At 36.7% G+C, this 13,457-nt stretch overlaps 1 protein-coding gene across 2 annotated transcripts in view; it reads left to right on the forward strand.

Annotated features, from left to right (window-relative positions):
• Nucleotides 1-13,457, forward strand: part of LOC137658417 (serine-arginine protein 55-like) — an 87,727-nt gene that overhangs the window by 30,437 nt on the left and 43,833 nt on the right. The window contains exon 5 of one of the 2 annotated variants that reach the window (XM_068393112.1): nt 9,705-9,791. The exons of the other annotated variant lie outside the window; for it this stretch is intronic. Within the exon in view, the coding sequence (XP_068249213.1) occupies nt 9,705-9,791 (87 nt within the window). The remainder of the gene's footprint in view (nt 1-9,704; nt 9,792-13,457) is intronic. 2 annotated transcript variants of the gene reach the window in all.

The raw sequence follows: 13,457 nt of genomic DNA on the forward strand, positions 1-13,457 counted from the left end.
ATGTGGCACTCGAGTAATCTCTCTGATAATTTCATTTCTAATCTTGTCCTGCCATTTAACTCCCAATATCCTTCTGAGGGCTTTGTTCTCAAATCTTCTAAACCTATTTGAGATTGTTTCATTATAATACCATGACTCATGTCCTTACAGGAACATTAAGATCTACAAGAATTTTTTTTGTGTACTGTAATTTGACTCCATTACTGGTGTGTTTTTAATATCCACAAGCATGAACCTAGATTCTATTGCTTGCTTTATTGAGTTTGCCAGTTGATAGGAAATTTATAATATCCATACATGTTACTAATTTCTGGCCCTAGCTGAAGTTCTTCACTGACTCTTGAATTAGTCACGACAAGTCCAGGCTTCTCTGTCTGTTCAGAGGAGACTTCTCAAACATCTACACATTTCACAGTGTTTTACCAGCATTTCAGATGTTGCAGCAGTGGGAGGTGCCATATTGTGCTGAACCTCATTGGCAAACCTTATCTGGGCTTTATTCATTATTTGGTGTGATGCTGAGCCTACTTCTGCAATTAGCATCTCTGTAATAGATGGAATTTTAATTTATATTTGTTCCAACACGGAGTACTTACCTTGAACTACTTTCTTAGGACTATCTGGGATCTCCCTAACCGAATAAGAAGTTTGCTCAGTTCCCCCTATCTCCGTTTTCCCTTGTCTGGTCCCTCCGTGGCGGATGGATACGTGCCCTGAGGCGACCCGGGTTCAGAGAGCGTGGGTGAGCTACCAGGTCTTTGTCGCCAGTAATCATCTGGTCGCGGCGTAGATAACATCTCACCGCTCTCTCACATCCCGTCCAACCCACCATTCTGTTCCACGTGTTCCCTTGTGTTTTCCCATTCATATCCCTTCCTTGTGTTACTTGTGTTGCATGTGAATTCCCTTATGGAATCCCTACGTCGTTGTCCCGGGCCCAAGGCCGGTAAGTCATGCGGGTCATAGCTCTCTAAGTTGGATATCGATCCGCACACCTTGTGCTCCACGTGTCGGGGCAGTGTGTGCTCGCCCGCGTCCACGTGTCTGGATTGTGCGTCCTGGTTTGTGTGGGTCTCAAATCCCAGTCTAGCAGATTGCCAGGCAGGCACATTTTCATTAGGCTACCACAAACCTAAACTGGTTCTACCCTGGTGGTAGAGGTGAATATCAATGACCTGGATTCAGGAACAAGATGTCTTCAACCCTTGGCAAGGAATCTAATGGAGCTACGACAGTTGCATTAATCAGGTCTCTTAGTTGCTGATGTGGCAAATCTTGAAGTAAATTGAACAGGCCGTCATTTACCATTCATGTAGGAAAGTTATTTGCAGCAATTTGAGAATGCTGGACCAGGGTGTTGGTAACATTACTGATGAGGCTGATTTGCTTGGAAATGTGGTGCGGATCTATTTAGTTAACTGTGATACCTTCCTTGTATCCTGCACACACTTGGTGATGCTGATGAGTCCACTCCCAGACCCCACACCCAACCAACCAACTAAGGCAGTTAGACAGGCTAGAAGGAATACTACGTAATGTCACCAAATGTTTAGATAATATATTTGACCTTATCTATTGTGATAGAGTGAAGGCAATGAAACTATTGAAGAACCATCTACCTTAGATATGAATGCTATATTGTTCTATCATCATCATGTACGGGGTGTTCGATGTCGAACGGCCGTGGCCCTCTGCACAAAACATCTCCATTCATTCCGGTCTTGAGCCTTCCTTTCCAACTCCACCATCGTTAGCCCGCACATCTCCTTGATATTGTCACTCAATCTAGTTTTAGGCCTTCCTCTCGTTCTTGTACCATAGACTGATCCAATTAGTAGCGTTCTTTCCAGAGTATTGTGTTTCCGGACCTGGTGTCCAATAAAAGTTAGTTTTCTTTCATCCAAAATGTCAAGTAATCTTTTTTCGATATTGATCTTTTGTAGCACTTCCACGTTAGTCTTTTTCTCAATCCAGCTTATCCTAAGGACTCTTCTGTAACACCATAGTTCAAAACTTTCTAATCTGTATATGGTTCTATACATATACAAAATTAAAGAAGATGTTGTTCCAGATATCCCAACACATTTGTTGAAACTAGAAATATTCACCCTCCAATTCCACCACAACCCTGTTACTGGTGTTGGATGCTTTTTTTCCCTGCCTACTTTATGCCATAACCCAGCTGAAATTGCATGCGTCTCGTTCTTTGCTCTCTCAGCTCGTAATCTATGTTACTTGTTCCTAAATGTATCTTGACCATTGATAACCAATCGACAAATTCAAACACGCGTTAGTCAAGTTCTTGGATATTTTACCCGATGAACCATTTGAACGATCCTAATATAAGTCGCAACTCTTAACTTGATCTGGCATTGTATTATCTAATTTTAAAGATACCTAATATCAGCTATTTCAGTAGCTATATGAAGTAGTATGGGTTTTCTTTCATAATTGTGAATAGTTTCCTTTCTTAAATTGTGAATTTTGATTAACAAAGTGAAGATTTATTTTTTGTCAAGTGTCCAATTTTCTACTAGCTCTTATTTGCTAAGGAAAACTGGTTTACTTTTAAAAATGAGAGTTCTTTGATAAAATCATAAAACATCATTAAGATATAATCAACTTATGCTCTCCATATTTTCTTTCATTCGAGTTGGAAATTAATAAATCTTGGAGCAAGGACCTTTTTCTTTTGGTTCTGGGAGAATGGACAGTAGTATCTGTCACTGGAAGTCTTTTTTCTCCATTTTTTTCTTTTGTCCAAAAAACATCATAAGTGAAGAATTGTTTATAGTTTTTTAAGGTTTACTACCAATTGGTTGTTTGTCATATTGTATGGTCCAGCGTACCCCTTGCCAGCATTGACCCTGTCTAAAGGGCAAAAAGATGCATTGATATTTTCTGTAGTTTACTCTTCCAAAGCAAATCTTTTTGTTTGAAACCCACAATGTAAAATATAAGCTCTTTTATTAATAGAGGTATAATTATGTAACCAAGAACAAGGCTCATGAATTGTATGAAAATCAATGAATAACCAAAACAAATTAGAATTGTGATTATGGGACAGGAATGATTACCAGACTACAGGTAAATAAAATTGCCCCCAGCAGACTTATGATAGAAGGCCTGTACTACTAGATGCAGCCAAATGGCTAAACATTTGGAATAATGAATCTGAAATTGATGAAAATAAAACCAATTGCCTCTCCATTGTAATTGTGAGAACAGAACGATGAAAGGTTGGAAGGAGTTTTAGCAAGTGTGTGTTTTGGTTATATGAAATTGACCCTTAGATTTTTAATATATACACCTAATGAGACAGTTCCCAGGAGAGAGTGTGAGACTTGTTTTCACTATACGTTATATTTTTTGTGATTGTAAAGTTTTTATAAAACAAAGCTATTTATGTTTTGGTCAGAAATGTTTGTCGAACATTCCATTTGATTCTGAGTGTTTCTCTGTTTTCAAGATTTTAATTGTTTCAAGAAGCATAGGTTTGATAGGTTAAATTTGAATTTCTGTCTTCTCATTTTTATCTCTAAATTTCCTTTTTTTGGGGGGCCTATTTACTATTTAATAACATTCTGTCTGTGAGGATAGATATATATTTATCCCTCTCGAATCTATTCAGGCTAGCTCTGTAAGAGTTGGCTTGACTCATTTGGTTCATCTACTTTTAATAATACCATATGCAGCTGAAGCGTAGGGACGGATAAATAAAGTGGTAGAGATTTTGATCAATTGGGACCCCAGAATGTCAATATTGATGGTGGGTGTGCAATAAGAAAAATATAGTCTTGCAAATCTGGAATTATCTGTAGGGGTCTATTGCTATCAGTTCACCACGTGAGGTGCGCTGTAGACATTACTAAAGCCTCTTAGTTGCACCCATTTTTTATCCTTTTACTTTACCTCCCTTCCCACGTCATTTCCATGTTGCTATCAATTCTTTCAACTTGCTTTTTATTCTACAATTGCAGGGATTTCATCACCAAAAAGCCCTCTCAGATCCAATGATGGGCCACAAATTCTATAAATTGAATTGAAACAAATTGAATGAGAGATTGTGGTAGTGATTTAGTGTCCAGAAACAAGGAAAGCCCAAGAGCTCAAAGATTTAGATGGATTGGGCATTAGGTTAGAAAGGATGAGTCGGGTCAGAACAGTAAATGTGTAAGTTTTAGGACAAAGACCTGTTGGAAAGTGCAGGAAGTCATGGGGGAAGAAGACAGATTAAGACTTAAGCCTAATTTGAGTATAGGATAGAAGAGAATAGAGAAATTGTTTCATGTTTTAACTCCATAAGGGAAAGAGATTAGGGAAAAACAGTAGTTGTATACAGTTTAAATTTTAGGATATTTTATTTTAATTGTTAATTACCCCTCTTGTAATTTCCGTTTTTCCTTTCCTCCCTGGGGCTATTTTCCCTGTTGGAGCCCTCAGGTTTATAGCATTCTGCTTTTCCAGCTAGGGTTCTAGCTTAGCAAGTAATAATAATAATAATGTCCTTAATTTTTGTTGACTGCAAATATTAAAACCACCCACCTTTGTAATAAGTATGGATATTTATTCATACAATTATTGGACTTTAGTTTGCTGGTTCTGTCTGTGATAGTAAAGGAGGAAAGTTAGCTAAAGATGATTCCATCTTGAACGATAGGAATTTTATAAGTCATATAACTTTATATGCAGTTGAATACTTCTTGGACTTTTAGGGAAATGGCTTTTTATAAAAGCAGTACATATGCAGTTCATATCTTGACTTGTTAAAGCCAGGTCTGTTGTTTATAGAATATAGTAACTCGTAAAATTTGAAAAGCTGTTTTTAGAATGAGAGGTGAAAGTTAGCTCAGTAATGTTATAGAAGTGGATGACTGAGCTAAAGGAGATTAAAAGGGAAAGGTCATTAACGATGAAATCGAACCCAAAGTGGCATTGAAAAACTAATCATTGTAGTCTTAATTGTAATCATTGCCCTTCTGTTGTTATATACTGTACTCCCATGGTAGAAATTTCCTTATAAAATTAGATGTACAATTGTTAATAAGGTAGGGAAAGAAATTATTCCAAGGTTTAATATAGTCGAGTGGAAAGTTATTTGAAGCCATAACTTTCAACTTTTTGTTATCCTCGGCAACATTGTTTTCCATAGTGTGGATGTTGAATTTTATAGGAATTTGCCAAATTATTTTGTGAAAGGAATGGTGTTCAGTGCATTCAAATGTTTAACCTAACTATGGTTTCACACAATATTTTTCATATATAGAAAATGGTCAAGATATATTTATATAGATAGGTTCTAGTAGAATTATATTCATAAAATGCTATACTTCAGTGCAGCAAATTCGTATTTGCACTAACTTCCACTGAATGGGTTTGAGAAATCCTTTTTGCATGGTCAGGCCTCCAATGGTACCTCAAAATTTCTTGTTCCTCAGTGCCTGCTACAATAAATCAAATGATCAGGTGGGGAATATAATACACTCAATATGATTTATGGCTTTGTATGAAAAAAATCTGGTTATAAAACATGTTTAAAACAAACCCTTAAATTACACACTGTTGTCTAAATTGCGAGATATAAGGGAGAATGATTTCAGGCAAGTTTGTGACATTACAAGGGGAGAGAGAAAAGGCTTACTGAGATCAGAAGTCAGTGTCTGAAAGGAGCAAGGCCATGGGGTTAAAGCTATTTCTAGTATAATTGGGATATAAGGGTAAACCAGCTTTTAGTAGTGTACTTCGCAGAAAATAAGTGCGCCAAATGTTCGCAAGCAACATGAAGTAGGAAGGTAGATCCCTAGATAAGATCTGCTTCCATTGTGCTAGAAATTTAGAAATACAGTAATGAAAAGGAAGCGTGAATCCTTTTGACAAATATTAGATTGCTGCCAATGATCGCTGTAGTGAAATTATATCTGCCTCTCTACCAGTGAGGCACTGTGTAAGCTAAGCTTTGTAAATGCAGAGTAGCATTTTTGCGTACAAGCTCTCAGAATTATAGGGAGCTTCAAGATATACTAAAAGGTTAGTGAAGATTAAAGATGATGCTCTTATTGAACTTTCATAGTTCTCAAATCTCCCAATGACCTGACGAATCCTGAAGTAAATGACACCTTTGGGAAGTTCTGATTGCCTAAGTGAAAAAGAAGAGATTACATTTCGTTAGTTGATAAGTGATAACAGCCCAGATACGGTAAGATGATGATCATCCTTGAAAGATGACGACAAAGCTAGGTTAGCAATTGGAGTCTCTGTACGATATGATCTAAGCACTGAATCAAGGATCATGCCATTTTAGGCCAAAAGAGAGGATGATCAATGACCAGTAACTAGGATTGTAATTAATCTGTAGGAAGGGATAGTGAATAAAAAGTCCTGTCCAATCTTTTACAACACTAACCGAGAAGTTTGACTGTTTATGCAAGGTAAAAAATGCTGCGATCAGCACTGGTGTTCAAGTAATGTCTGATAAAAATACACAAAAGGACAGCCCTGTATCCCCTGATCTGGGAAAATCTTCTCAAGTTCAAAGTCAGATATTGAAATCTACTGGTAAAGGAAAGGAGATTTTTAATAGAACACACTAATTATTACATAAGGCAACATACATGGAACACTTTTCTATTGAAGGTTAGCGCTCGACTTCTAACATGGCTGTGGACAATAATGGGTATGTTCTCCAAAACCCCTTTCTCTTTGAATCTAACTACTGTAATTGCAAAACCAATGAAGGAATCGCTGCCTCAGAATTTTGCTGTAGTGGAAAAGAACTGTTGTTTTATTGGCTAGGTGTAACAGATCCATGAACCACTAAACTGGGCTATATAATATTGAGTCTTATCTGTCACTTCAACAAAGCACAGAAACTTGAATCGGACTTCGGTTCAATGTGAGGGAAGGCGTGAAGTTCCAGCTTCTCCTATGCCTTGGACAGAAGTTCCAGCCTCTCCTATGCCTTGGACAGAAGTTCCAGCCTCTCCTATGCCTTGGACTGAAGTTCCAGCCTCTCCTATGCCTTGGACTGAAGTTCCAGCCTCTCCTATGCCTTGGACTGAAGTTCCAGCCTCTCCTATGCCTTGGACAGAAGTTCCAGCCTCTCCTATGCCTTGGACAGAAGTTCCAGCCTCTCCTATGCCTTGGACAGAAGTTCCAGCCTCTCCTATGCCTTGGACAGAAGTTCCAGCCTCTCCTATGCCTTGGACTGAAGTTCCAGCCTCTCCTATGCCTTGGACTGAAGTTCCAGCCTCTCCTATGCCTTGGACAGAAGTTCCAGTCTCTCCTATGCCTTGGACAGAAGTTCCAGTCTCTCCTATGCCTTGGACAGAAGTTCCAGTCTCTCCTATGCCTTGGACAGAAGTTCCAGTCTCTCCTATGCCTTGGACAGAAGTTCCAGTCTCTCCTATGCCTTGGACAGAAGTTCCAGCCTCTCCTATGCCTTGGACACAGTGTCCATGGGCCACACCATAGGGTGTGCAGCAAACTGGAGCCTCACATTAAACAATTTGTGAATAGGTCTACCAAGGCTATGCTAAGTTCCAGCATACTTTGAAGGATTTGAAGAATTCTGTTAACGTCGTTGACAACCATAGTTTAGATCGAGGAATGATATGTCGTGCGATTAAGCGCAAGTAAAGATTGTACCATAAAGGATGTCATTCTTTGAGGCAGAGAAGTACATCTTTTTACTCATCAGAAATTGATGTACCTTTGATGTTCCTTCAAACATCCAAAAGATTGGCTCCTTATCCCTGGCTCGATGTATTTAGACATCAATCCTCTCAGTCTGGAAAAACGAAATGTATCCACTTGTAAAAATCAGGGTATCTGATATAAAATTTCTGCAATGGATTTACCATTGAGAAGATATTTCCACCACTATTATGAATTTTTAAGCAGCGCACCGGAATGCACTATCAACAGAAATTCGTTAACAATAATGCACTCTGATGCACTTTACTATCTAAAGTATATCTTTTGAGGCAGTCTCTGTATGTACACTGTGTCCTTCTTGGCCTTCATTTAGAATATGGTGCAACTGGGATTCCTTTGCATGGAAACAAGACAACTAACCCTTTTACCCCCAGGGTATTTGGAAATTTCCAACCCTTAACCCCCAGGGGTTATTTTTTTTTCAAGCACATTTTGCACTATAAATTTTTTAAATTGCTCTAACAGCCTTAATTTTTGTCATAGAGGTCAGGTTGGTCTCATTCTCTTGGAAAATGCCTGAATTTTCTCAAAAATTATAAAAAATATGCAAAAAAAATTTTAAATAGCATTTTTTTGCGAAGGACGTACCGGTACGTCCATGGGGGTAAAGGGATGAGTTTTGTGAAACGTACCAGTACGTCCTTTTGGGGGTAAAAGGGCTAAGATCAGTTGGTTGATGCGATTACATAAACTTCGAATTGCTGTTGTGGATAAGATGGCATAAGAGGATCAGATTCATACTAGCCCTGAATTATTACCGGTCCAAGCGTGAGGCCATCCAAACTCACTCTTAACAAATGATATATTTGTTTAGAAGTATGAGTAAATACAAGCCCAGTACAGTATCTTCATAACCTTTACAAGATTTTGTTAAAGTTATTGATTTACTTCGATGTGATGTTAGCAATGAGTCATCTCGTGGATATCACAACAACTTTTATGCTGTATATTTTATATATGTTATGAAAATAATGATAGGATACTGTTTTGTTATTTATTAGATGTGAAAGTTGAGATTTAACAGTTCTCTCTCTCTCTCTCTCTCTCTCTCTCTCTCTCTCTCTCTCTCTCTCTCCTCCTCTCTCTCTCTCTCTCTCTCTCTCTCTCTCTCTCTCTCTCTCTCTCTCTCTCTCTCTCTCTCTCTCTCTCTCTCTCTCTCTCTCTCTCATTTTTTTAATCTTTTCTAAAATGAAATGTTGTAAATTGGAGGACCAGCATGAGACAATACCCAGTGTTTTCTTCTTAAGTAACTGATACTACCCTCTTAAGTGTTGTTTCATTTAGAGTTGATTTCCAGTTTTTCATCCTAACAGTACAGTACTGAATTTTACACGATTGTCTGTTTCCCCCCTTACAAGAATAGTGATTTTATTTTATTTGTTGATGGACAGGTTTTCTTGGCATGCATTACAAGATGCTTATGTTAGGCAGCCAAGGAATTGCTATTGGTTGGAATGTTGTAAAGGAAAACAATAAATCTATTTTCATATGTATGATGTGCATGTAAGAATAAATCATTTGCTTAATTTTGTCAGCACTTGATATATTGTTTATCTTTGTTTTAGCTCCACTCTCAAATTTCATGTCAGTACTAGCCTTCACCTTTTTGATCTCTTTTTTGATTTGTAAGTTTTTGCTCATGTGTATATTTTTTTTATGATGAGTGGTTGTGAGCTAAGTTTTTCTAAACCTCATTCGGTGGTAGGATTTCTCAGCTTGGTGATAATGTAATTGCGTACATGATGGGCAACAATGATTTCCAGTAACACTGTTAACTTCCTTCTCTCACTACTATACTGTTTGATGAAATAACAATTACATAAATATCTCCAATTGGTTTTAACTAAATAAGTCATTCCAATTAGGGTATACCATTTTATTTTGAAGCTTTATGTTTGAGCACATTATAAAAATGTATATATTGAAATTTGTAGTTTGTTATAATAAGCAAATCCTATTTAGGAGCTAGGGTTGATTTGCGTATATTTCAGAACGATGGAGCGGACTCGTGCAACACCCCAGTCGCGCGGGCCGCGTGGTGGTGGTGGTCCACATCAGTACAGACAAGATCACCCCAGGTTACTTAGGAGTGTTTTGTTCTGTTGATTATATTTTAAACTTCACACTTTACAGCCAGTCAATAGAATGAAAAAGCTTAATGTGGTTCAGTGACTGTCTGGTTCTTTCTAAGAAACATACATGTCTTGTTTTCTAACTTATTTTTTAAAAGGTAATGCTATATAGTATCTCAGTTTTCAAGAAATAAAAAAATTAACAAAGCAGCTAGTATGAGTGTGAAGAAACTTGTTTTGTAGATTTAGTTTCTAATAGATATAGGAGATGAAAAAGGCTAAATTTTGTAGCAATTCCGTATAAAGCAGTATCAGTTTTAACATGGGGAAAGTATAAAGGCTGTCTTTATCCATGCTAAGGTGCTTCATTCTTAAATCTTTTTCTGTGTCCTAACTTCGTTTTTTTCACTGTTAGGGTTCATAACTTGTCTACAAGATCATAATGAAATTAATATATTATGGAGTTACAAGGTTTTAAGCCAAGCATGTTGTTGGGCATGTGTGTGCAGGCTGTAGCCTTTTGGTTCATTTTTTTGATGCTTTGCCTTGACCTTGAACTCTCATTCATCCATGTTTATACGCTGCAAGAATAATTTGGTTATGTTACTTTCCATTTATTTTTTCCCCTGACTCTTGGATCCCAGGTAGGGATTTGGTGTACGAGTTGTGAGTTTTGTTTTTCTTTTGTAAGTGTCCCAGCAAGGTTTGACCTAAGGCTTTTAATATTTAAGATGAATGAGGAAAAGGGCTTTGGTTTTTTGCTGGTGTTTATTCTTTTCTGAAGTTATCATTTGGAGTGAGGTTTTGAGAAAGAATGGAAGCTGGACTGTGCATCCTCATGTTTGACTTGGCATTTAAAGTTGTAGCAGATGGCCACCGAAAAGCTTAGAATGTTTTATCTCTACATTTCATGTTTTTGTCAACTTGTCACAGCTGCCTTTTTCTCTCAGCTTTTAAATTCAGTTGATAATATTGGACAGTACAGGTATATCCCAATCACTTTTTGGATCTATCACATTTTACTGACATTTAGAATTGCTATAATTGTTTGAGAATTGGATTTAACCGATCAGGTTTAAGATAAATTTTCTGAAATCCAATGTTATGATTGTCGAGGCCCTTATCTGTCGGTTTAAGCCAGAGTGAATGGATGATTATCACCAATATAGCAAGGTAGGAAGTTAAGGAAAATTGAAAAAACAACAACAAACATTTTTTATGATCATGAATAGGTATTTGAGTTGTTTGATCTATACCTACTACCCTTACAACCATCCTCACAAACACGTGTGTCCGTCTAGCCTTCCTATTCCTTACATTATATTTCATTTGAGAGTTAGTTACTGATAGAATCTTAATCGACGCCTGAAATTATAAAAAATTTTAGGGGAGTCCTCTATTTGCTTATCTGTTCGTGAGAATGTTATATCTTATCCTTTATGTAGTCGATATTGTAACTTGGAAGTATTTTTCCTCTACTTTATTAGGAAAATAATCCTGCATTGAGAGAGATTCCAATACCCTAAACTTATATCCTACTCTACTAATAAATTTATACAAGAAATGATACATTTCTACACAAAAAGGCCTGTAATAAATTTACAAGCTATCTCTGTTCATGCTTTTTCGGAGCTACATTACTGCAAATTTAACTTATTTCTTATTTTAATACTGTGCTCTGCTTTCCATATTATTTTCCCCTAGATGCTTTCCTCTAGATGCTTCTGAGGGTGATGACATCTCCCCTAAGATCGACAAAGCATCCATTTTAAATACTGTACTTGTTCTTGAGGAGTTTAAGTTGGATTTATCTCTAGTGCTCCCTGTCTCTTTCATCTGTTTTTTGCATTTGCACTTTAATCTACAAAACTCTTGTTTAATTAGATAAGGAAAAGAAATATTGCACAGAACCTCAAAGCTATTGTCTTAGTCTGCAGGAGTAAATATTTAAAACCTTCAGCTGCACTCTTTACAGGCACACTGGATATTTCATCTTTCACATTACATGATTTGGCTTTTCTATAAGGTATGAGAAATATCTTCTCGGCTGTATTTGCTTACCTTGCCTCTTGAGTCCTTGAGAAACAAATAATCTTTCCACGACATTTAGCAGTGTTGTTCTTAAGTTTAGTTTCTTGAGTCCTTAAGAAACAAAAAATCTTTCCACGACATTTAGCAGTGTTGTTCTGAAGTCTAGTTGGAAATTTGTTTTTATTGGTTCTCGAGCCTTTGTAAAGAGATTTCTAGATACCTGTTTGCATTGTCTACATTTTCTTTCCGTTTTCATTCAGTCACGACAGACTTTGGCTTGGCCACTCAATATATATTGCCGTGTGATCTTAAACCTTTACTTTAGCTATCATTTATCTTATGCATGCATTTTCTGTGTTGAGTCCTCCATGCTCTTGCCTCCCAACTACCTCTAAATTGATCCCAATGTATTTTATAGCCTTGTCTTTGCATGACATATTCAATTCTGAAGTATATTTTAATTGGAAACCTGTATTTTCAATGTTAGCTGTATCCAGACCTGTTGGAATGTTTGTAAGTGGTTTCAGTAATTTCTTTATTCACAAGTCTTGCCTTCACTTCTAAAGTCAGATCCCCTACCTTGTGTTGCAAGCCGTCTTTTGATGTTTAATTTTTTAAGGTCTGCACATTTTCAGCTAGAGTTTATCAATATTTCAATGCCAATATTATAATACATGACAGACTCCCAAAATTCTAAATTTTTCGACTGGAGCAGCATTACTTGACACTGCAATTGAGGGACTGGTGTCCTATTTGTTTATCGGTATTTATGGTATCCTTACTCGTGTCACCCATCATGTTATATAAAATGTTTAAATATACTGAATTGCTGCCAATGTGCTTTTAAAGGAAACACAGGTAGTGAAAAAGCAACTATTATGACCAAATGTTAAGTAACCTTTCTTGTTGGTAAATATCTTGATTCATCAAACCCTGATGAGAGTGCGAAGTTGGGAGATAATGAAGTTAACTAATTAATACATACCATACCCATCATTAGTTTGTGGATTACTAAAAAGAAAAGTGTCACACCTCAACACTTGCATATGTGATAAATCTGTATAGGTAACATAGATCAACGTTAATGATTATACAAATAAGGTGTAGGATTTCCAACTAACTCGTAGATACTGTGATTTTGAAACCTATTCAGGAAACTGGTCTGAATCTTTATCCTTTTTAATTTATCTGATTTTAAGTTGACTTTATTTGTATGCAATACTTTTTTTGGCGTGATGATAATACCCAATGTGTCTTCCTTGTAGACATTAGTCATTATGCTCCTTGCTGTTAGTAGTGTAGGATTTAAATTTGTAGCTGTAAGCAGTAATTATTTAATCTCTTATCTACTGGGGAGGAGGGAACTTGGCTTTTCATTTGAGTGAATAGATTAATTAGAATTTTTAAAAACTGGAAGGCACTGAGTGAGATGATGATGAAACTATTCGTTTGTTTTTGTTTTTCCCATTAAGATTTTCATAAAGTTGAAAAAGTGCTGAAATGTAGCTTCTTTAGATACAATTTTTTTCAAAGGTGTGACTTGGATAGTACTGTCAAAGGGAAAGGAACTTTTATTTACCTTAAATTATTACTGGATTTACATTCTTGGTGCGTTTTTTTATATTGAGTAGTGTAATAATT

This window comes from Palaemon carinicauda, chromosome 19 (assembly GCF_036898095.1).
Source record: "Palaemon carinicauda isolate YSFRI2023 chromosome 19, ASM3689809v2, whole genome shotgun sequence".
Classification (NCBI taxonomy): Eukaryota; Metazoa; Arthropoda; class Malacostraca; order Decapoda; family Palaemonidae; genus Palaemon; species Palaemon carinicauda.